General features: G+C 34.3%; 1 protein-coding gene across 1 annotated transcript in view; it reads right to left on the minus strand.

Annotated features, from left to right (window-relative positions):
• The window catches only part of LOC111140538 (exocyst complex component 5), a 61906-nt gene that overhangs the window by 16112 nt on the left and 21358 nt on the right, over positions 1 to 24436 (minus strand). Inside the window, exons 4-12 of the mRNA XM_022492762.1 lie at positions 22789 to 22983; positions 18630 to 18694; positions 15770 to 15798; positions 14491 to 14600; positions 9313 to 9357; positions 9064 to 9204; positions 7991 to 8073; positions 6757 to 6966; positions 4842 to 4989 (exon numbers count right to left, since the gene is read on the minus strand). Coding sequence (XP_022348470.1) covers positions 4842 to 4989; positions 6757 to 6966; positions 7991 to 8073; positions 9064 to 9204; positions 9313 to 9357; positions 14491 to 14600; positions 15770 to 15798; positions 18630 to 18694; positions 22789 to 22983 — 1026 coding nt within the window. The remainder of the gene's footprint in view (positions 1 to 4841; positions 4990 to 6756; positions 6967 to 7990; positions 8074 to 9063; positions 9205 to 9312; positions 9358 to 14490; positions 14601 to 15769; positions 15799 to 18629; positions 18695 to 22788; positions 22984 to 24436) is intronic.

Here is a 24436-nt window from a genome sequence, read left to right on the forward strand (position 1 = left end):
TAAAGACCTCAACGTGAGGCAGGAATCTATCAAAATCCTAGAGGAGAACATAGGCAGTAACCTCTTTGACATTGGCCACAGCAACTTCTTTCAAGACATGTCTCCAAAGGCAAAGGAAACAAAACTGAAAATGAACTTTTGGGATTTCATCAAGATCAAAAGCTTCTGCACAGCAAAGGAAATAGTCAACAAAACAAAGAAGCAACCCACGGAATGGGAGAAGATATTCACAAATGAAACTACAGACAGAGGGCTGATATTCAAGATCTATAAAGAACTCCTCAAACTCAACACTCAAAAAACAGATAATCATGTCAAAAAATGGGCAGAAGATAGGAACAGACACTTCTCCAAAGAAGACATACAAATGGCTAACAGACACATGAAAAAATGTTCATCATCATTAGCCATCAGGGAGATTCAAATCAAAACCACACTGAGATACCACCTTACACATCAGAATGGCCAAAATTAACAAGACAGTAAACAAGTGCTAGAGAGGATGTGGAGAAAGGGGAACCCTCTTATACTGTTGTAGGAATGCAAGTTGGTGCAGCCACTTTGGAAAACAGTGTGTAGATTCCTTAAGAAATTAAAAATAGGGGTGCCTGGGTGGCTCAGTGGGTTAAGCCTCTGCCTTTGGCTCAGGTCATGACCTCAGGGTCCTGGGACAGAGCTCTACATTGGGCTTTCTGCTCCGCGGGGAACCTGCTACCCCTTCTCTCTCTGCCTGCCTCTATGCCTACTTGTAATCTCTCTCTCTCTGTCAAATAAATAAATAAAATCCAAAAAAAAAAAAAAAGAAAGAAAGAAATTAAAAATAGAGGTAACCTATGACCCAGCAATTGCACTACTGGGTATTTAACCCAAAGATACAAATGTGAAAAGAAGGGCCATATGTGTCCCAATGTTCATAGCAGCAATGGTCACAATCGCTAAACTGTGGAAAGAGCCAAGATGCTCTTCAATAGATGAATGGATAAAGAAGATATGGTCCACATATACAATGGAGTATTATGCCTCCATCGGAAAGGATGAATACCCAACTTTTCTATCAACATGGATGGGACTGGAGGACATTATGCTGAGTGAAATAAGTCAAGCAAAGAAAGTCAATTATCATATGGTTTCACTTACCTGTGGGGCATAAGGATTAACATGGAGGATATTAGGAGAAGGAAAGGAAAAGTGAATTGGGGGAAATCAGAGTGGGAGATGAACCATGAGAGACTGTGGACTCTGAGAAACAAACTGAGGGTTTTCTGTGTGGGGAGGGGAGGAGGGTGGGGGATTAGTTGAGTCTGGTGGTGGGTATTAAGGAGAGCACATATTGCATGGAACATTGGGTGTGTTCATTGTGCATAAACAATGAATCATGGAATACTGAAAAAATAAAATAGAACTTCTAGTCTTTGAAAACACTGTTAAAGGATTAAAAAGACAAGTCACAGACTGAAAGAAAACATTTGTATATCATCTATCTGATAAATGAATATATCACTTATTATCTATGAATATATCATTTATTATATCTATGCATACAGAACTCTCAAAGGATAACAATAACTTAATTTTTTAAATGCACAAAATACACAAAATACACCAAAGAATATGTACAAATAGCAAATAAACACATGAAAAGATACTCAACTAGTCATTAGGAAAATGCAAACTAAAACCATAATAAGATATTACTACACACCATTAGGCTATCTAAAATTAAAAAGACTGATCATATCAAATGTTGGAGATCATGGGGAGCAAATGAAACTTTCACACATTGCTGGTGGGAATATCCAAAGAAACAACAACCTTGGAAAAGAGTTTGGGAGTTCCTTTAAAAGAGATACCATATGACTCAGCCATATTGCTACTAAGTATATACCCAAGGGAAATGAAAGCATATGTCTGCATAAAGACATATCTGTGAAAGTTCACAGCAACTTCATTCATAATAGTCAAACACTGAAATCAATCTAAATGTCTATCAATAAGTAAGTAGATATATTGCAGTATATTCATGAAAGGAAATACGACGCAGCAACAGAAAGGAGTATACTAAGTAACATTTACAACACAGATGAATTTCTAAAAAAATCATGCTGAGTGAAAAAAAACAGAAACACGTATATATTATAACATAGTATTTAAAAAAAATTCTAGAAAATTAATGAACCTCTTAAAGATATCCTATTTAGCTTTTGAGACTCAGTCCTCAAATGTCACCCTCCTTTTGAAAACAAATCTATAGTGACATAAAGCTGATCAGTGGTTCTCTGAGGACAGAAATGAAGGAAGAGAAAAGGACGATTATAAAAGGACAAAAGGAAACTTTTTGGGGTGATGGATCTGTTCATTATCTTGGCTGAAATTAAAGCTTCAGAAATGTAGACATAACTTATCAAAGTTATCAAATTGTGCAGTTTAAATATATGCAGTTTACTAAATGTCAAAGGTATCTCAAAGTTACTTTTTTAAAAAGAAAGGGAAAAAAGCACCAATCTGTTCATTACACTGCCCTTTTAAAATAATCCTTTAAAGCTTGCATCATCATCATCTACAAGGTCAGATCTAAATTTCCAAGCATGGTATGCAAAAAGTCTATTTATCTTTTCAACTTCCTTTCTCATTACTCTCCCATGTATATTTTTATTTCAAGCATTTTATGCTGCACAGCTGATCTTTCCATACTACTTTTTACATGAACTATTCTCTCCAAGAATCACCTTCTTGAAGATAACCTACGTAGCTTTAAGACTCAGGCCTAAAATGTTCCCTTCTTTTTGAAAACTTTTCAAATAAATACTCTTCCTCAATTCTTTAACCAGGCAGAGCTGGTTGCATTGTCTTTGGTTCCAGCAGGGTGTACCTATTTTGCACTGATTATTTATATGTCTCCCTCCTTTCTCCACAGTATGCAAAAGTAATATATATGTCTTATTTTTACATCCTCAATGTCTAATATAGCAGCTGCTACAAAGTAAACACATGTTTCTTGGATCAGATTGCACTGAACTTCAACTGAATTTCCATCTTTTAATTTCCAGACAAAAGGTCATGATACAGAGCTAGTTACTATGATTCAAACAATATAATGTTGACAGCTTCAGGTTCAATGATCTTTAGAAATATTTTAACATTATTTCCAGCATTCAGAAAACTAGAGACAGTAATTTACCAAATACACTCATCACCCACCTAGATGTGTCGTATATTAACATTTTTCCAAATGTACTTCAGATTTTTTTTCTTTTTGGGGGGTAGGGAGGAAGGGAAGTCCTACATATGAATAAAGTCCCTTAGGTACTCCTCCCTCATGGCAAACACTACCCTGAATCTATCATGTTTATGCTTGTGCACATCCCTAAACAATATGAGGTATTCTTCTACTTTTTAAAAACTTTATATAGTTTTTAGATAGTATTATACTGAATATATCTTTCCCCCATCTTGTTCTTCTCTCGCAACACTGTATTTTTGAGATATATGATACATATAACTCTATGATACATATAACTCTAGTCATTTAAATTGTTGTACAGCTTTCTAATTTATGAACAATGTCAATTTATCAATTCTCTTTTCGAGGCACACTTAATTTGCTTCTGATTTTTCACCATGATAAACAATGCTGCTATGATGTTAGACATGGTATATAGACCTACGAGTTTTTCTAAGGAATTCTCAAGTTACTATCCACACTATACCAATTTTTACTTCCATTGATAGCATAAGAAAATTTCTATTGCTTCTCATCCTTACCAACACTTAGTATCATCAGACTTAATTTTTGCAGACTGAATGAGAATAAGACAGTATTTTCCCATTTTAAGTTTCATTTTCCTATTAGTGAGATTGAGTATCTTACTGGTAATTTACATTTTCTGTATTTGTTTACATATGTTTATCAAAACTTCTTTCAAAATAACTTGCATATATTATCTCCTCTTTGTAGGTAAGGAATCTGAGCTTTAAAGACATTAGGTAATTGGCCACAAAAAGTGGTCAAGCCAGCTTTTGAGTTCTCCTCTGGCTGATTCCAGAGACCTCACTCTTGGCTACCACATATAATGGACTCAGATGATAGTTACTTTATGTACTGAGAACCCACATGGGCATTTAATAGTTTTTGTTTTCTACTTATTTATATTTATATGAGTAATTTATACTGATTTACTGTCCATCAATATAAAATATAGACCATATATATCAATATAAGTAAAAAAATTAAGACTACCTCAACTCTCCATTCTACTGCTTAAGAAGTATGTATCTCAGTTTCTTCATCTGTAAAATGGAATAAAAACCTCACAAGGTTGTTACAATGATTAAATGAGCTGGTGTATATCTAAAGAGCATTGGAACATAGCATATGCTATACAATTATTTGCCACTATTTGTTTTACATAATCTTCTGCTAGTAATATTGGTTACAATACCTTCTCACAGGCTGTGACTTATCTGTTTCCTTTGTTAAAGTGTTTGTTGGACAGAAATTCTAAATTTTAATGGAGTCAACTTTTCCTTTGCTATCTGGGTTCTTAAAACACCCTTCTTTCCCTAAAGCTCTCTTTCTTTATGAGATGGCTCTAAACCTCCCTTTCATATCTTGATTTAATATCACTTATAGAAGAAAAATTTGTATATTCATCTTTAAAGTTATATTAAAATATGCTTCTAAATAATTTTAAAATAATTCTGCTCTCCAAAACAAACCCTCTATCATTTTTCATTACAAAAAATAGTTACTCCTAACCAGAGAGCATATTTATATATTATAAACAAGGCAAAGATTAAAAAACACAACCATATAAATAAAATAAATTTATAATTACTCTTACCCTATGACATCTTTCAAAGGCTTGTTTGGTTTCTTGTAAAAGATTAACCACCACTTCTTGAGATAGGAAAGTTTCCCCATGAGTATCAATACTTGGCCCCAGTGGTAAGTTGGTACGTTGTCTAATTTTCTCTTTCAAATCCTGAATACTAATGCATCATAACAACAAATGAAAAGAGAACATTTTACACAGATTTCAAGTACTCTTCAACTTAGTATACATCATCAGAAAAAAATGGACTAATTGCCAGACCTAGAAGTTCTAATTCCAATAATTAGTTCCACAAAGTAAAATAAGCCTTAATCTCTTCATCTTTTTTAAAAAAATATTTTATTTATTTATTTGACAGAGAGAGACACAGTGAGAGAAGGAACACAGCAGGGGGAGTTGGAAAGGGAGAAGCAGGCTTCCCGCCAAGCAGGGAGCCTGATGCGGGGCTCGATCCCAGGATCCTGGGATCATGACCTAAGCTGAAGGCAGCTGCTTAACGACTAAGCCACCCAGGAGCCTCAAGCTTTAATCTCTAAACAAAAAATTATCTTCTGAAAAATGAGTATATTTGGAGTTATGACCCTTAAAGTCTCTTTCCGCTCTATAATTCTGACTCAATAGCCAAAAGTTTCTTGTTTGGTTTCCTTATAAAGTGGACTATTCCAAATAAGTTAATATAACTAATGGTCCTGCTTAAAATAAACTTTAAAATTTCGTGTTTTAAAATACATTTAAGCATTTGAGCATATTGCACATTTATCATTATTAAACAAGATATATTAAACATAATTTAGCTTTTCTTAATGACTGAGGGTTACTTTGAACATTTACTATATGGTGGTATCTTTAGAAGGTTGGATTTCTTTTGCTCCTAGAATACCTAGCTCTAGACCACTATGAATTTTTTTTTTTTAAAAAGATTTTATTTTTTGGAAGCCTGGGTGTCTCAGTTAAGCATCTGCGTTCAGCTCAGGTCATGATCCCAGGGTCCTGCGAATGAGCCCCGCATCAGGCTCCCTGCTCAGCAGAGAGCCTGCTTCTCTCTTTACCTCTGATCCTTTCCCTGCTTATGCTCTCTTTCTCTCGCTCTCAAACAAATAAAATCTTTTAAAAATAAATAAATAAAGATTTTATTTTCTTTTTTAAGTAATCTCTACACCCAACATGGGGCTTGAACTTAGAATCCTGAGGTCAAGAGATGCATGCTCCACTGACTGGGCCAGCCAGGCACCCCAAACTATTACTTTTTTTTTTTTAATTCTCATGGTTGTTCTTTAGTTTTTCTCTTCCCTTACTTGCTGCTGCCTTTCAGATGTCACTTCTTATTCCTAATTATAACCACTCCCTGATCATGATTTAGTATATGACCAATTGGGAAACAAGAAAGTGATTTGAGTGTACTCTATATTCTAATTATATGGGTCTGCTTAAGTCATTCTGCTTCATTCTAGAATCAAATGGGTTGAGATCTGGATAACAGGTACCACTAATCCTATAGCAAATCATTTTTCTGTAGTATGTGAATAATTATAGGTTTCAAGATATTAATTTTATCCCCAGGTCATCAAAAAGCTCAAGGTATCTAAACTAAACTATTTGCTATTTTTTCCCCCACACCTGCAACAACAGAAACAATGTGTTTCCTAGTTAATAACCTGGAATAATTCACTCAGCCTGGGGGGAAAAGAAAGGAGACTATAGAACTCTTTATAGTGCTGTTATTCTGCTTTACGTTTTAATTATATTATGTTGCATTTCGATACGTGGTTCAAGAGACAGGATTTGATCAATGGTATAAATGAGCTGGGTTAGAGGAGTTCTTCACAGAAAATTCACTGACTGTTAATATTTGACAACTCTGTCCAAATCTAATAAAGTTCTTAAAATCTTTAGCTTAAATACAACATTTAACAAAAACACTCACCCTCCTGTGCCAATGGATCTCTTCTGATGGTTTTTTGAATCATAATAGCGCTGTAGGATCATAGCACTTCTGCTTTTCAAATATCCAGTCTCCACTTCAATATAGTTCTCCAAATAGGAAATGAAAATGGATTTGATAAGCTTAGACAAGAAAGTCTGTTTATCAGTACCTAAGTTAAACTCCATCAACTTGCTGGAAAGATTTGTGGTTCTTTTCATGGAAAAGGGGGAAAAAAAGATTAATGTATATTTTAGGTATAGTGATAATACTAAGGAATATATATTTTTACAATGTGATTTTAATAACATGTTAAACCACCATTTCTTAAACCTTGGAAGGCACTTAGGATACAAAGAGCAGCTGCACAGGGCTATATGTAATGCAGAATGGGTATTACAAACAACACTGTGGTTTAGAAAACTGACTACAGATAATTTTGCTTCTAGGAGAGGAAACTGAGGCAACCGACCAGTCTAGAAATGGCAACAGTGGCAGAATGACTTCAATATGTTCTAATGCCATTCCTGATATGGTATCCACGTCAGAATACTGAGAGATCTACTTTCTTTCATTCTCTTTTTTCTTTTGCCATGTAGACTTTCCTCTAATTTTTTTGTTTCACATTATTAAAGACAGGCTCATGATAAAAGTTGTTGGGATGGACTTCCTGACTATGGTTATTTTTGAAAACGTTCCTCTCAAAATGATGACACTGATGAACAGCAAAAGGACTGGGGAAAAAACTCCACAAGAAGCTTCTGATACAGTATTTCCAAATATTACACTTTCATTTACAAAGCCCAAGGTAAATTTTCATATTATACTTACAGCTGAAACTGTCATTTGCTAACAATTTGTAATTTTCTCAATTTCTAAAGTTTTAAATGCCAGATAAATGTAATTATACTATCTCTTAGAGAAAAAAAATGAAGCAACAGTGAACTAACTTACAATTAAAACCAGAAACAAAATTTTTGAGTCTTAACGTAAATAAAAGTTACATTAAAGTACATGACTATACAGCATAATATCTAATTCCTTAAGTTAACAAGCTAAAAATACTGCTCTTTGTACAATAGTAGTCTATATAACCAAGATTTAATGCTAAAAGGTATACCACTATCTGACAAACTATTACTCAAAAATACATGAATACTTCATTTTCTATTAAAAAAGAAGGAAAGAAAATCTGAGGTGCTACTATTTTCCTATTTTCTAGTAATTAAAAGTATACCTTGTATATAAATCATAGAGATTTTTGAGATACTGCTCTGCATCAGACTTCCTGCATTCTTCTAACTGGTCTTTCACAAAACTCTGAAAAATAAAAGTCAACATTTTGTCAGGTAAGTAAATATATTTTTCTCTAAAATTATTCCACATTCTTTAATTGTTCTGATTAAAATACAACGGCAAAGGCAATGCATGGAAAATATACCAATATAAAAAAAATAAGGTTTTAATTTTTAATGATTCTCATATTTACATATTCATCTATAGCCCTCTTGGGAATAAGTATTAAGAATTTCAAAATATCTTTTCTTTTGAAACTGGCCCATCTTGCCTTACAAAGTACATTTAAAAAACAAAACCTGAGGCTATATTGATATAGTCAATTCCTTAAAAGCAGCATTTTCCAAACTGTGGCCTGGATATAACCCTAGTGTTCCTTAAGACATTAATAGATACTACTTTAAAATTGGGAAATGCTGTACTTTACACTCCTGTTTCCAGAGAATCACAATACACATTAGTACTTTCAAAGCATATGAAAAGTCCTGAATTATGTTTCAAAAACAAACACATTAATGTTGCTTAATCCAGTAGTAAACATAGTTTGGGAAATGTTGCTTTAATGTATGCTATGGGAGTCAAGTTTGTAAATTAAATTACTGTGTTTTTTCTTTTAATGTTAGTACATATTATAAAAAAAATTCTACAGATTGCACTTGCAATTTTTACTCAATATGTGAAATATGCCATCTATTGGTCAAAGTGAGCACCCAATAAAAATTAAAATCTGAGGCTACCCCGCTGTAACCTGTTACAACTACTACTGCTATTGGAATAAATTTCAAACGTGCTCTGATGATGCTTAGTGATTACGATTAGTACCTTTTTTCTTGATGAACAGTATTTTCTTAAAAAAGCATGATACTGTCATTCCTTTCCCCTTCACTGAATAAACAGATTATTAACCCAAAGGGCGTTATATGAATAAACTAAATTTTTAAAAAACTTTAAAAACAGAGAGGAAAAAAATTCACATATTGCTTTAAGAACCATTTAGTTGTTGTTTAAAATTACCTGCAGTTTGATTTCAAATACATTTTGAATAAGTTTAGCCAGTACTGTTTCTGGATTACTAAAGATATCTCCAACTTGTTTGTTCACCCGTTGACAGAGTATTGCTGCATCTTCAAATATATCATTTCTCAAGTAAGCACCCTAAATAGAGCCATTTTACATAGTGAATATATAGTTTTTAAATGGTTTTAAAATATATAGATTAGCATAAAATAAAATAAAATCCAGTAAAGTGTACTATTATGTTACCTCCTGGCACTGCTTTATATAAACATCAACACAATGGGAATAACCCTATGAAGAAGAAAGAAATACATGATCACAGTTCTGGTTTAACTACAATAATAATCATAATAGTAATAATCTCAATAAAAGAATTTTTATATGTAATAAAGCTATGTCTATGTCCTAATGAATCACCAACAAAATTAGTTACTGGACTTAAGTAAAATTAAATGTAGAAAACTAATAACATAGTATCTTCTCTCAGTTGCTTTCTTTGAAATTGATCACCTGGTTTATATCCTTGCAGCACTTTAGAATGAAAGAACACTGAGGTATGATTTCTGTAAAGTCTTTTGCCCTATGATCACGTAGCCATCTCCTTCAACTCTAAAACGTGTTGTGTGCAGGCACTCACACACAGATTCACAATCTTGAAAAATGGTTTACATACGTACATATGTATACCTATGTATGTATGTACATGTATACCTATGTATGTACTTCCTTCTTTACTCTCTTGGATTCAAAGCATTTGTGTTCCCCTACAAGAATTTGAACAGAGCGGTACTCAACTGGCCTTCTGGAAATTTACTTTTAAAACTGAATCTATTTTAGCAGAACATATTTAAACAAATAATTTGTCATATCAAACTCTCTATAATGATTTTTACTCACTAACAATTCATACATAAAAACAAGTAAGCAATGCAAAGTATACTATTGTTTAAAGAGCCATTCTCAATACTCATGCAGGTATTTTACTTAAATGAAAAGTCTGAAAAATTACTTCTATTTCCCTACTCAGATACAAATATAAAGTTTTTTATATATATTTTTTGTATGTATTTATTCTTTTTTTCTTCTAGATTTTATTTAGTTAATATACGTCATATTATTAGTTTCAGTGGTAGAATTTAGTGATTCATCACTTACATATAATACCCAGTGCTCATTACAAGTGTCCTCCTTAATGCCTGTCGCCCATTTACCCCATCTCTCTCTACCTCCCCTACAGCAACCCTGTTTGATCCTTATAGTCATGAGTCTCTTGGGGTGCCTGGGCGGCTCAGTCCGTTAAGCGTCTGCCTTCGGCTCAGGTCATAATCCCTGGGTCCTGGGATCAAACCTGATGTTGGGCTCCCTGCTGAGCAGCGAGCCTGCTTCTCCCTCTTCCCCTGCTTGTGCATTCTCTGTCAAATAAATAAAATCTTAAAAAAAATAAAAGTTCCTTATGGTTTGCCTGCCTCTCTGTTTTTATCTCGTTTTTCCTTCCCTTCCCCATGTTCACCTGTTTTGTTCCTTAAATTCCACATATGAGTGAAATCATATGCTATTTGTCTTTTTCTGCTTGACTTATTTTGCTTAGCATAATACCCTCTACTCCATCCACATCACTGAAAAAGGCAAGATTTAATTCTTTTTGATGGCTTAGTAATATTCATATATATATATATATATATATACACACACATACACACACACACACACACACATATCTATGTGTGTACACACACACACACACATATATACACATACCTCATCATCTTTATTTATCAGTTGATGAGAACTGGGCTCTTTCCATATTTTGGCTACTGCGGACATTGTTGCTATCAACCTTGAGGTGCATGGGCCCCTCTGAATCAGTGTTTTTGTATTCTTTGGGTAAATACCTAGAAGTGCAATTGCTCATTCATAGGGTAGTTCTAGTTTTAACTCTCTGAGAAATCTCCATACTGTTTCTGGAGAGGCTGCACCAGTGCATTCCCAATAACAGTGTCCCTTTCTCCACATCCTCACCAACATCTTATTTCCTGACTTGTTAATTTTAGCCATTCTGACTGTTGTGAGGCGGTATCTCATTGTGGTTTTGATTTGTATGTCCCTGATGCTCAGTGATGTGGAGCATTTTTCATGTGTCTACTAGCCATTTGTATATTTTCTCTGGAGAAATGTCTGTTCATGTCTTCTGCCCATTTCTTGACTGGATTTTTGTTTTCTTTCAGTGTTGAGTTTGATAAGTTCTTTACAGATTTTCGACATTAACCCTTTATCAGGTATGTCATTTGCAAATATCTTCTCCTATTCCATACACTGCCTTTTAGTTTTATTGTTTCCTTTGCTGTGCAGAAGTTTTTTATCTAGATGAAGTCCCAATCATTTTTGCTTTTGTTTCCCATGCCTCTACAGCCTCTACAGACATGTTTAGTAAGAAGTTGCTGTGTCTAAAGTCAAAGAGGTTGCTGCCTGTGTTCTCCTCTAGGATTTTGATGGATCCCTGTCCCACATTTAGGTCTTTGAGCAATTCTGAATTTGTGTATGGTGCAAGAAAATGATCCAGTTTCATCCTTCTGCATTTTGCTGTCCAATTTTCACAACACCATTTGTTGAAGAGACTGTCTTTTTTCCATTGGATATTCTTTCCTGTTTTGTTGAAGATTAGTTGACCATAGAGTTGTACGTCCATTTCTGGGTTCTCTATTCTGTTCCATTGATCTATGTGTCTATTTTTGTGTTGGTACCACACTGTCTTAAAGATCACAGCTTTGTAACATAGCTTGAAGTCCAGAATTGTGATGCCACCAGCTTTGGTTTTCTTTTTCAACATTCCTTTGGCTATTCAGGGTCTTTTCTGGTTCCATACAAATTTTAGGATTGTTTGTTCCACCTTTGTGAAAAATGATGGTGTTATTTTGACAGGGATTGCACTGAACGTACAGATTCCTTTGGATAGTAAAGACATTGTAACAATGCTTATTCTTCCAATCCATGAACATGGAATGTTTTTCCATTTCCTTGTGTCTTCCTCAATTTCTTTCATAAGTGTTCTACAGTTTTCAGAGTACAGATCTTTTACTTCTTTGGTTAGATTTTTCCTAGGTATCTTATGGTTCTTGGTACAACTGTAAATGGGATTGATTCCTTGATTTCTCTTTTTGCTGCTTCAATATTGGTGTATAGAAATGCAACAGACTTCTTTGTGGTTTTATTACCTGTGACACCAATGAATTTCTGTATCAACTGTAGCAATTTCTTGGTGGAGTCTTTCGAGTTTTCTATAGAGTATCATGTCATCTGCAAAGCATGAGCTTGAATTCTTTGGTAATTCAGATGCCTTTTCTTTTTGTTGTCTGACTGTGGAGGCTAGAACTTCCAGTACTATGTTCAACAACAGTGGTTAAGAGTGCACATCTCTGTCGTGTTCCTGACCTTAGAGAAAGAGTTCTCAGTTTTTCCCCACTGAGTATGACAGTAGCTGTGGGTCTTTTATATATGGGCTTTATTATGTTTAGGTATGTTCCATCTATTCCTACTTTCTTAAGGATTTTTGTCAAGAAAAGATACTGTATTTTGTCAAATGCTTTTCCTCCATCTATTGAGAAGATCATACGGTTCTTAACCCTTCCTTTCATATTAATGCAGTGTATCACACTGATTGATTTGCAGATATTGAACACCTCTGCAGCCCAGGAATAAATCCCACTTGGTTATAGTGAATAATCCTTCTGATGTACTACCGGATTCAATTAGATAGTATCATTCTGCATCCACATTCTGTATCCACATTCACCAGGACTGTATACTGGTCTGTAATTCCCCTTTTTAGTGGGTTCTTTTAAAACCCTCTGGTTTTGGGATCAAGGTAATGCTGGCCTCAAGAACAGATTTGGAAGTTTTCATTTCATTTCTATTTTTTGGAACAGTTTCAGAAAAACAGCCATTAATTCTTCTTTAAATGTTTGAGAGAATTCTCCAGGGAAGCCATCTGGCCCTGGACTCGTCTGTTGGGAGATTTATTTTACTACTGATTCAATTTTTTTTGCTGGCTATGGGCCTGTTCAGGTTTTCAATTTCTTCGTGTTTTAGTTTTGGTGGTTTATGTGTTTCTAGGAATTTATCCATTTCTTTCAGATTGCCAAATTTGTTGGCATATAATTGCTCATAATAGTCTCTTATAATTGTATTTCTGCAGTGTTGGTTGTGATCGCTCCTCTTTAGTTTATTATTTATTTGGGTCCTTTCTCTTTTGTTTTTGGTAAATATGGCTAGGGGTTTATCAATTTTGTTAATTCTTTCAAAGAACCAGCTCCTACTTTTGTTGATCTGTTCTACTGTTGGGTTTTTTTTTTTATTTATATATCATTTATTTCTGCTCTAATCCTTATTACTTCCCTTCTCCTGTTGGATTTAGGCTTTATTTGCTGTTCTTTTTCCAGTTCCTTTAGGTGTAAAATTAGGTTGTGTATTTGCTTCTTGAGGAAAGTCTGTATTGCTATATACTTCTCTCCCAGCACCACCTTTGCTGTATCCCAAAGGTTTTGGACTGTCATGCTTTCATTTTCATTTGCTTCCAAGTATTTTTTCAATTATTCTTTAATTTCCTGGTTGACCCATTAATTCTTTAGTAAGATGTTCTTTACCTTCTATTTACTTGTGGTCTTTCCAAATTTTTTCTTGTGGTTGACTTTGGTTTCATAGCATTGTGGTCTGAAACTAAGCAAACACTATTTCTTTAAGCACCTTCTTTGTAGAAATACAATGCCATACAGGGATTCTTTCCCTAATTCAAATTCCAAGAAGACAATATTCCTTTGTATTACCACCTGTGATCCTCTGAATTTAACTTAAATCTTTTACTAGTTACATTCCATCTACTCTCTGATTCCTACATTCCACTAAAAATTTAAAGCTAAATCTTTTTTTTTTTCAAAGATTTTTATTTATTTATTTGACAGAGAGAGAGAGATCACAAGTAGGCAGAGGCAGGCAGAGAGAGGGGGAAGCAGGCTCCCCACTGAGCAGAGAGCCTGATGCAGGGCTCGATCCCTGGACCCTGAGATCATGACCCAAGCGAAGGCAGAGGCTTAACCCACTGAGCCACCCAGGCACCCCTAAAGCTAAATCTTCTTGCTTTCATCCTATTACAACATGTTTGACTAAAAAATTAATTAATTAAAAACAAGAAGACAGTATGATTTTCTGTCAACTCATATAAAAATTAACTGATAAAATATTAATATTATTGAAAATAATACCTAAAATTTAATATTTATGATGTGAAATATATATTCAAATATCAAAATAAAAATTGTCACTGTGATACAGTTATATAACTATAATAAAATCAGTCACTATACTATACATAATTTATATAATTTCTACAATCTTGAAAACTAAACTTCGTTTTTATTAATTACTATTTACCTTAAAATGAAGCAAAACTGCTGCTACTTCTCTCATTCTGGAGATTTCACCTCTTCTTTGAGCACTAGTAAACTCCTGAATCAGTTGGCATTCTAAATCATGGTATTTACCTAAAAATAAAAAGAAAGTCATTTATCTACAATGGGACATTGTAGATGTTATTTACAAACATATGAATTATTTACAAATATAATGACGATGGATCTACCTTCCTTTTTAAAGAATTACAAAAACAAAGAGAATCTAGCCTTATAATGTACCATGATACATAAATCTATATTTTCAACACAATAAAATATTCCCAACCAGTGGTCTGATTACCATTTACCACTGTTACTTAAAAAATCAGTTAACTGAGATAAACCTCTGGATTTCATTTTTGATAATAAGAGATAGGAAAAAATCTTAAACCCAAAGCGATAGAAAGGGTGAAGAGGACTATAAAACTCCTTACTAGAGATCAGAAGTCTTTACCATGAGCAATGGTGGATTCAACACCAAATCTCACCTTAAGATAATATATAGCATCTGATTCACTTCATTACTGAGGCTACTAATGTTCTGAATGAAAACCTGAACTTAGGACTTATCTATAGTAATCAAAAACAGTGCCAGGAAGTCCAACTATCTATGTCATTCTGATGTAACTCTTCTTGGAAAACAGGTGGCTCTCTGAACCTTCTATGCAATGGCATCCCAAACATGACTCAGATTACCACAGGAGCCTACAAATATAGTGGCTTTTCCAGAAACCTAGACAGACCTACTTAAAATATAATCCAAAGATTGAAAAGAATAAAACTAATCATGTAAGGAGTCATATCAGTACCAAAATGCTTATATGCACTTGGCCTTTAAAAAAAAACACCTACTTTAGAGATATATGTATGGATATAAAATAATCTCCAAGATACACTGTTAAATTAAAAACACATGGTATAAAACTATTTGTATAGTATGCTAGCCAATTATTTTAAAGTAACTGGGGACAGTAGAACTAAATTCTATACACACACATGCATGCACGCACGCATGCACACATGATTTATGTCCTATGCTTACATATCTACAGCACACTCTGAAGAATACACAAGAAACTGGTAATGATTATTTTAAGGAAGAGGAGTCAAACTCAGGGATGGGGTGGGAGGATGGCATTGTTTCCACTATCTCTCTTTTTACTATTTTTTTTCTTTTACACAAGTATTTTTATTATCTATTCAAAACAAAATATTTTTATACACATTTTAAATACTTTGAAATACTATTAAAAACTTACTTGCAATTTTGGATTTTACTTCTGAAAACCTGAAAGATAAAAATCAATGATAAGGTTCATTAGTAATGACAAATGTACCACAGTAATCTAAGATGTTAATAAAAGGGGAAAAAAGAATCTGGGTGGTATAAGGGAACTCTTTTTACTAAAGGTCATCATTGGGAAGAAGGGACAGAGGGAGGAAGGGAGGGAGGGAGGGAAGGAAAAGAAAAAGGAAAAGAGGGAGGGAGGGAAAAAGGGAAGAAGGGACGGGAAAAAGAAAGAAAGAAAGAAAGAAAGCAAGACAGCCAGCCAGCTAGCCAGCCAGCCAGAAGAGAAAGCAGGCCAGGTAACAAAACTGAATTGGGGCAATTCAGATGAGGTAACTGGTTCTCATTAATGAAATTCACATTGAATAACCAGTAACTTCTTAAAGAAGGAGAAGTTCTATATGAGACATTAACAACTCCACCAGCTCCAACACTGAGCTACTATTTCAACACATTATTCACTAACATTTTAAATTCCTTGATACTTATCTATTTGCCACTTCTGTTGGGATTTTTTCACATAAAATTCTATTATTGTTATTTAAAAGAAAAACAATGGTAAGTATATGAAAAATAAAATAAAAGCCATAAAAAGGACCCAGAAACATCTTACAGACTAACCATTCAATCTTTGCAAATTCAGAAACTGAAATATCACATACTAGCATACACTTGAAATTTTTAAAAACTTAAGTATCAAGGGAGAAGATACATCATGGAAAATTAATGTTGAGAGATCCTATGCAATCAGTTTGGAGAGGAGGGTGGCTGGCAAAAGAGATGGCAAAGGCAGATAAAGAAGGTAATAAAAATTTACAGATTTATACAAAATTGATGTATTAAAGTCATGGTGGATTAGAGAGTGCATGTAAGGCCATATGATCGTTCTGAAAAAATTAAATCTAATTAGGACATATATTCAATTCCAAGGCCCGGTAGAGAGGCTAAAACAAAACTATAAGAGAAGTATATAGCTGAGAAGTGAAAGATGATGAGTATATGTAGAATTGGATAGACAGATTATCCAATAATTATCAAGCACCTTTTGTGAGCCACACATTTAACCTACTTAAGTAAATGGTCCAACCCTGAAATGAGATAGAGAGGTTTTTGGGGGTGACTTTAAAAATCATTGTTCATGAAGCACCTGGCTGGCTCAGTCTGTACGACATGAAGCTCTTAATCTCTGGATTGTGAGTTCAAGCCCCATGTTGGGTGTAGAGATTAGTTAAATAAACTTTAAAAATCAATCAATCAAGGAGATGGGGATGATAGTTCTTGGTGAGGATAAAGCAATATACTGTAATATTTATATTTTGAAGATACCATTTCTTTTCTGATTTTTTCAAAGTATATATATATTTTAAAGATTTTATGTATTTATTCGAGAGAGTTCGAGCAGGGGAAGGGTGGGGGAGAAGCAGACTCCCCACCAAGCAGGGAGCCTGACACAGGGCTCGATCCCGGAACCCTGAGATCATACCTGAGCCAAAGGCAGACACTTAACCGACTGAGCCACCCAGGGACCCCTCAAAGTATATTTTAACACAAAATATGAGCTAAATCTCTTCAATAAATTGTAGTAACATAACAAAGATTTTCCCTAAGATTTTCAACTATGTTTTAATGACTTAATGTTTCTTTATAAAATATATGAGAATATCTTTCTGACCCTAATAAAATAATATGTTAATAAACAAAACAGAACTATTCAGAAAAAAAAAATCATGATTCACCATGCTGGGAAAAATATGAGATTATTAGCAATAGCTAAATGATACATGACCATCACTGCTCATTCTATATGATGACTCAGAGTTTGCGGGTAGGGAATTCATTCTCACCCTATGTTTGTATTGCAAGCTTTAAGTACAGCAATACATTTATATTCTACCTGTACCCAAGGATCCCCAAGTACTGCCCCAAATAATAACACATCTATTGTCTGTTACATGAAGACTTATTTTTTTCAGATGTTCATGAGGAAACTACTATTACCAAGATTTTATTAAAAAGTCCAGGGTCCTGGGATCGAGCCCCACGTCGGGCTCTCTGCTCAGTGGGGAGCCTGTTTCCCCCCACCCCCCGCCTGCCTCTCTGTCTACTTGTGACCTCTCTGTCTCTCTCTGTTAAATAAATCAATAAAATATAAAAAAAATAAAAAATAAAAAAAATAAAAAGTCCACCATTCTACGGACTAAAGGGAAATCATGAAAAAAATCTTCTCTATAAAGTTTCTTTTAAAATGAAACCATTAATACCTGACTTAGCAATGGCCATAGGGCCTTGCATCTAAAGCAAGGTTTCTGAACCTGGTGTCCCCAGGGAAGAGTCTGTGGCTAGGCTAAGAGTCTAAAATTCCATAAAGTTGCATATCATAATCTGTGTGTATCTGAGTTATGAGAAGAAACTTTACAGCTTTTATCAGCTTTTTGAAGGTGTCTAAAACCCCCAAAAGTTTAAGAATTCTTATCTACATATAAGAAAAAAACAGCTGAATGACCCCATGTTTAAATTTTCCCTGTCCTCTCCCATCCAGGTTATCAAAGTCCAAAAAATGAAAATTCAAAATATCATGTTAGTAAATTTCAAAATTCTCCTTCAGCAATTTCTTTTCAGAAGAAAGACAAAGGACTAAAAGTACTTCAAGGTGTATCATTAAATGTAGATATTAAGAGACCACATTTTTTCAGTCAACTATTATATACTATGTGTTGTACAAAGGGGTTACTCAATAAATTCTTGAATAAGAAAAACCATACAGGGAAAAATACAACTTTATCTATAAACTATAGCATATATTCAAATTAGCTCTTGAGAAATAAACTTGCCTGTCAAAAGGTAACTCCTGGGCAATTAGGTGCAACTTCTGAATGATGTCTGCTGCCTCTTTTATCTATTCAAAAGTAAATGAAAGCAGTAATTAAAAAAAAAAAAAAACCCTATGCATATCAAAAACATCTTTATACTTGAAAAGAGCCCACAGACCCTCATTCCAACAATTTTCTTTTAAAATTCACAAAAATAAAACCTTGCGAGCAACAGAAAGACATCTGGGATATCACTAATACTGAGTCAATAAAACACAATATTTGTCTCTCTGGTATTGAAATTTTGTGATTTTATAATGCCACAGTCCCTTCCCAATGAAAACCTGCAGATCAAATTTACTTGGAAAAAACTTAAGTCATTGTTTGCTAAAAGCAAGAATGTCTCTTCTGGTTTATGAACCCAAAAAAGACAAAAAAAAAAGATTTATGAAAGTAATTCAGATCATATTGCTGCATATATGTTACTTTAAGCTAAATGCATAAAACAATAAAAACACTTGTCATTTAATAAATACATAAATTTATAAAACTTGTTCTAAAAGCAAAGACAGAATTTAATATGAAGTCTCCTGAATGACATACGGTACAAAAATGTGTTTACTTATTTATAAGTTGTAAAATTAAAGGGCTAAGGTCAGGGGTCTAAAGTTCTTATAAGCAAATATGTGACTGCGCTTACTTACACTAATATGTAGGGTGGTTATGTAATAGTCACTTTTTCTTTAAATGTCACATAAGTACTGAGTTTTATTTCAGCACACCCTTAACTGATTTTATGCTCACTCTCTTTTACACTAAAAAATAAAAAGAGACTTAAAAACATGAAGGAAGAGCTAAAAACATTACTATAGCTCTTTCTAAGTATCAGGTGAAGTCTGGAAAGCAACAGTGGTTAACAGCAGGGTCAAAGAAAAAACATCACTGTTCTCAAACAACAGTGAATATAGATTTCAGTTTCACTTATCTCTTCTCTCCTAGTCAGCAAGTCACTGTCATTTTCAGTTATCACTCACTCAATCCTGCTGCACATGGGCACAGGTAATACTGCAGTATCGCTTTTCACCATGTCATTTAGTTGGACTAGCAATGTCCATCCTTTTCTCCTCACCAATATCCCCTTCAGAAAAGACCTGCCTGGACCATAGCCATTTCTATATTTCCATCAGAAATTTGTTCCTGGGGCACCTGGGTGGCTCAGTGGATTAAAGCCTCTGCCTTCGGCTCAGGTCATGATCCCGGGATTCTGGGATCGAGCCCCGCATCGGGCTCTCTGCTCGGCAGGGAGCCTGCTTCCTCCTCTCTCTCTCTCTGCCTGCCTCTCTGCCTACTTGTGATCTCTATCTGTCAAATAAAATAAAATAAAAATCTAAAAAAAAAAAAAAGAAATTTGTTCCTATCTTTTAAGAGATGGAAGTTCCCATTATGTACTGTTTCCAAACTTTGCATAAATGCAGTGGGAATATAGTTGCAAATAACACTTGATTTTATTGAATTTCTATAGGTAATTGTTTTGGAAAAATCATTTAAAGCACTATAGTTCTTATGATCGTCCATCACTTAAAATGTACTACAACAGTAAGTACAGAAGTTGTCAAACCACAATCTAATCATTTGCTTACATCTAGAGTGAGGTGAGAGACCAGCCATACTAGTAAATGGTGTTAAAGATAATCAGAGTCATCAGGCATTATCTACATGAAACACAATAAGCTGTGATTCTAGGAAGAAAAACAGCTAACATATTTTATAAGAACAGAGGTAAGAGGAAATACATAATATGGACATAAAATAAGTCTTTCCTAGGGAAGAAAATTAAAGATTCTGAAAAACAAAGATTAAAAAAACAAAAATGGCTATGGAGCAGGAAGGTATCTTATCTGATTCCAATTCCTTCCACAATCATACACTTCCCTAGCTATGTGGGTGATTTTCTTTCCTTTGGGAAGATAGAAATTGAGACAGCCAGAAGGTTATCTGATAATTAGCAGTCTAATACCATATATGAGTTCCTAAGTATAGTTAACTGTGATAGTACCAAGCCAAAAATAATGATTCACAGTTAGCAAACAGTAACTCAAAACTTATGGAATACATGAGAGAAAAATAAAACGATTGGGGGGAAAGGAACAAAATATAAGAAAAAAGAAACACAGGGCACTTGGGTGGCTCAGTCAGCTGAGTGTCCAACTCCTGGTTTTGGCTCAGGTCGTGATCTCAGGCTCATAAGATCGAGCCCCACATCAGGCTCCTTGCTCTGTGCTCAGCAGGGAGTCTGCCTGAGATTCCCTTCCTCTCCTTCTGTTCCCCCTTACTTCCAATGTGTGCACACTCTCTCTTTCTCTCAAGTCTTAAAAAAAAAAAAAAAAAAAAAAAAAGAACACAAGATGAAAGAAAACGGAATATAGAAAAGAGTGAAGCAAAGGAGAAGAGGAATTCACTTAAAAACCGTTAATCTATACTTAGACCTCAAAAATTATAGTTAAGTGACCAAGTGAATGAACTAGCAATTTGAAGACGACTTCTTCCAATTAAAACCTCAAAACTTAAGAGGTAACAATAAAGCCAAGAACTATACAATTACCTGAGGATAATAAAAAAATTTTTTTTTAGGATTTTATTTATTTATTTGACAGACAGAGATCACAAGCAGGCAGAGAGGCAGGCAGAGAGAGTGGGGGAGGCAGGCTCCCTGCTGAGCAGAGAGCCCAATGTGGCTCGATCCCAGGACCCTGGGATCATGACCTGAGCTGAAGGCAGAGGCTTTAACCACTGAGCCACCCAGGTGCCCCAATTAAAATGTTTTTTAAAAAATGTAAAGAACCTAATTTCTTGATGTAAAATATTACAAGTAATACAAATCAGATTAAAAATATGCATGTTCAGGCATATTTTTTCCCCTAGATTATAAATGGCTGCCTTGGCTGCATTCAGATAAACAGGACAACTCACATTGGATAAAATATCTACATTTGGTTTATAATAGCATAAAGAGATTTCATAATCCTATAGGTATAATCCAAGGTAATCCAAGTTATAAAATTTAAACTATATATTTTTCATGTTTAAAACATATTTATAATATGCATAAATATATACTTTTATATTATAAATATATGTTTATATTTAGTAAATATAAAATAAAACATTCCATAAACTATGGAGAGAGCAGAGAGCCCGATGTGGGGCTTGATCCCAGAACCCTGAGATCACGACCTGAGCTGAAGGCAGAGACTTTAATCCACTGAGCCACCCAGGCGCCCCATACTAATTATTTAAAATACTGTCTTTTCCTTACAGGAATTTTGTAAAATATGTAACTGTTTCTTCAAAGGTCTCTAAAAATTATAAATTCTATAAGCCTATATAGTTCCTACTCACAAAATGTGTTGCTTAATTCAAAGTAAACTTCAACAATACCTAACTTTTAACATTCCACTATCAAAAATATTCCATGGAGTAAACTTGGAATAATTCAGGGAGAACTGTATTTATATATTAGTGGACAATGTTACCATATGTATATACTATCTATAAGAATTTTTTCATGCATTTTGATTTTTCCCCATGGGAGGAAGAAAGTCAGCTAAATATCTTCCTTCCAAGACTGTAGAACAGCCAATACTTAATACTTAGACCAGTATTAAGTGACCAGTGCTATGAAAAGGATTAATATAAACAATTCAGATTTTTCAATTCTCTTTAGTCCAAACTATGCTTGAATTCTTTATAAGAGCTCTTTATTCATGTAATAGAAATTAGAAGCTCTGCATTCCTCGTGGAGAAAGATACTTCAGCCTGTCAGTGATTTAAGTCAGACTACATCCACACCCAATGGAATATAACCGTTAAATTATGTTAATACTAAAAGTCAACTACGGAAAAGAAAAACTTATTAACACAGTTATCTCAGCATTGTCAAAACACACATAATTTCATAAACAAAAATTCCAGACAATCCTGCAATTAAAAATCTGAATACACACACTTCATCAGTAATCTGCAGCAAGTGTATTAAAACACACTTCAGAACAATAAAAAGTTTTAATAAGTCAGCTACTTGGTGATTTGAAAGTAGTAACTGGAAAATAATAAATATAGTTCATAATTTGGGCATTGTTATTAGTGATGGAGGTGCTTTTATCTTTCTGACAGTACTCACCTTTTCAGAATTTGTAAAAACATCAGATTTCAATTCTCCATCTAGAAACTCATTAAAGTATTTCATCAATTTCTGAGCCTCCACTGCCCGCTGTCTAGGTGTGTTTACCCCTTCCAACTGGTCTCCAAGGTGACAGACCTTGGTTGCTACATAGCTGATGTGCTCATCTAGTTCTTGGAAATGTTGGAAGGCAACCTAGGAAAAATGCGCAGAAGCATAAAATACAATCAGAGAATCCAGTTTATAAGTGAATTCATATCAAAACTAGACCATCAGTCTCATCTCTACTCTCTAACTTAGGTAACTAAAGATAACACAGAAGTTATATGTGAGCTAAACTAGAAACAATTTATGCCCATTAGCACTGCATGATCTGAAAACTTTAACAAAGTTGCACACATTTATACCTTTAACTATAAAAATAATATTTTATCATGAACATTTGTTAAGCAATAAAAGAGTATCCTATTTAACAATATTCCCAGTAAAATTAAGTCCTAAACAATGATTCTGAAATCAACGAACTAAGTATCAAAGGGACCAGTGGTTTGAACAATTTGCTTGCTATTACACTGAGTCAAAAATGTCAGAAATAAAAGGCATTAATTAAAAATAGAGCATTTAACATTTATTTCAAATATCTGAAGAGCAATGCTAGTATTAGAAATAAGGTAAGATGATTTTGCCCAGTTTTGAAAACATAAAAGACTGTAACAGTTATTCAAGTGAAGCAAAGGTAAATACTTCCTCACATATTCTTCCCCTTTTTCCAGGGTACACAGGCTGTCATGTGGCATTTGAAAGTTATGTACAATGAATGCCTTAGAATTGCCAATAACAAAATTGCTGATAATTCAGTATGGCATTTTTGTTCTGACTTTAAGATAAGAGGTGAGGGAGGAAGGAACTGCAAACATTCACTAAGGACTTCCTCTGTGCCAGACACTGTTCTAAGCACATTACATGTATTTACTTATTTAATCCTTTTAACAACTTACTTTATAGATGGAAAAATCTGAGGCACAGGGAAGTTGTTGGAGATTATAACGATAGTAAGTGGAAGGGCAGACAGTCTCCAAAGCTTCTTAAATTAACTATTAATACTATTATTATTACCAAGAGAAAACTGCATTTTAAGTATTTGGAATCTTATCACTTTGACTACTTAAAAAGGCATTTTCTGTCTTACGTAAATTACTGACTTTATTAAATATTTTTCCACAGCTATATATACTTAAGTGAAGGAAATCAAATAAATATAATGTGAGCAAAAATCAGTTTGCTAATTCCTAACACTAAAGAACAGCCCCTGGGAGGCAGCAATGCTAAGCAGGACTCCATGAACTACATTTATAAAGGGCAATCAGGTTCCAGATAAGGCCCAAGCTGTAAAAGGGGTTCACATGATCCAGATTCAGTTTAAGACTTAAGAATGGCTTGGAAAGGGATGCCTGGGTGGCTCAGTTGGTTAAGCAGCTGCCTTTGGCTCAGGTCATGATCCCAGCATCCTAGGATCGAGTCCCACATCGGACTCCTTGCTCTGCAGGGAGCCTGCTTCTCCCTCTGCCACTCTGTCTGCCTGTGCTCGCGCACTCTCTCTCTCTCTCTCTCTCTCTCTCTCTGACAAATAAATAAATAAAATCTTAAA

Source organism: Enhydra lutris, unplaced genomic scaffold (assembly GCF_002288905.1).
Source record: "Enhydra lutris kenyoni isolate GAN:26980312 unplaced genomic scaffold, ASM228890v2 scaffoldscaffold4, whole genome shotgun sequence".
Lineage (NCBI taxonomy): Eukaryota > Metazoa > Chordata > Mammalia > Carnivora > Mustelidae > Enhydra > Enhydra lutris.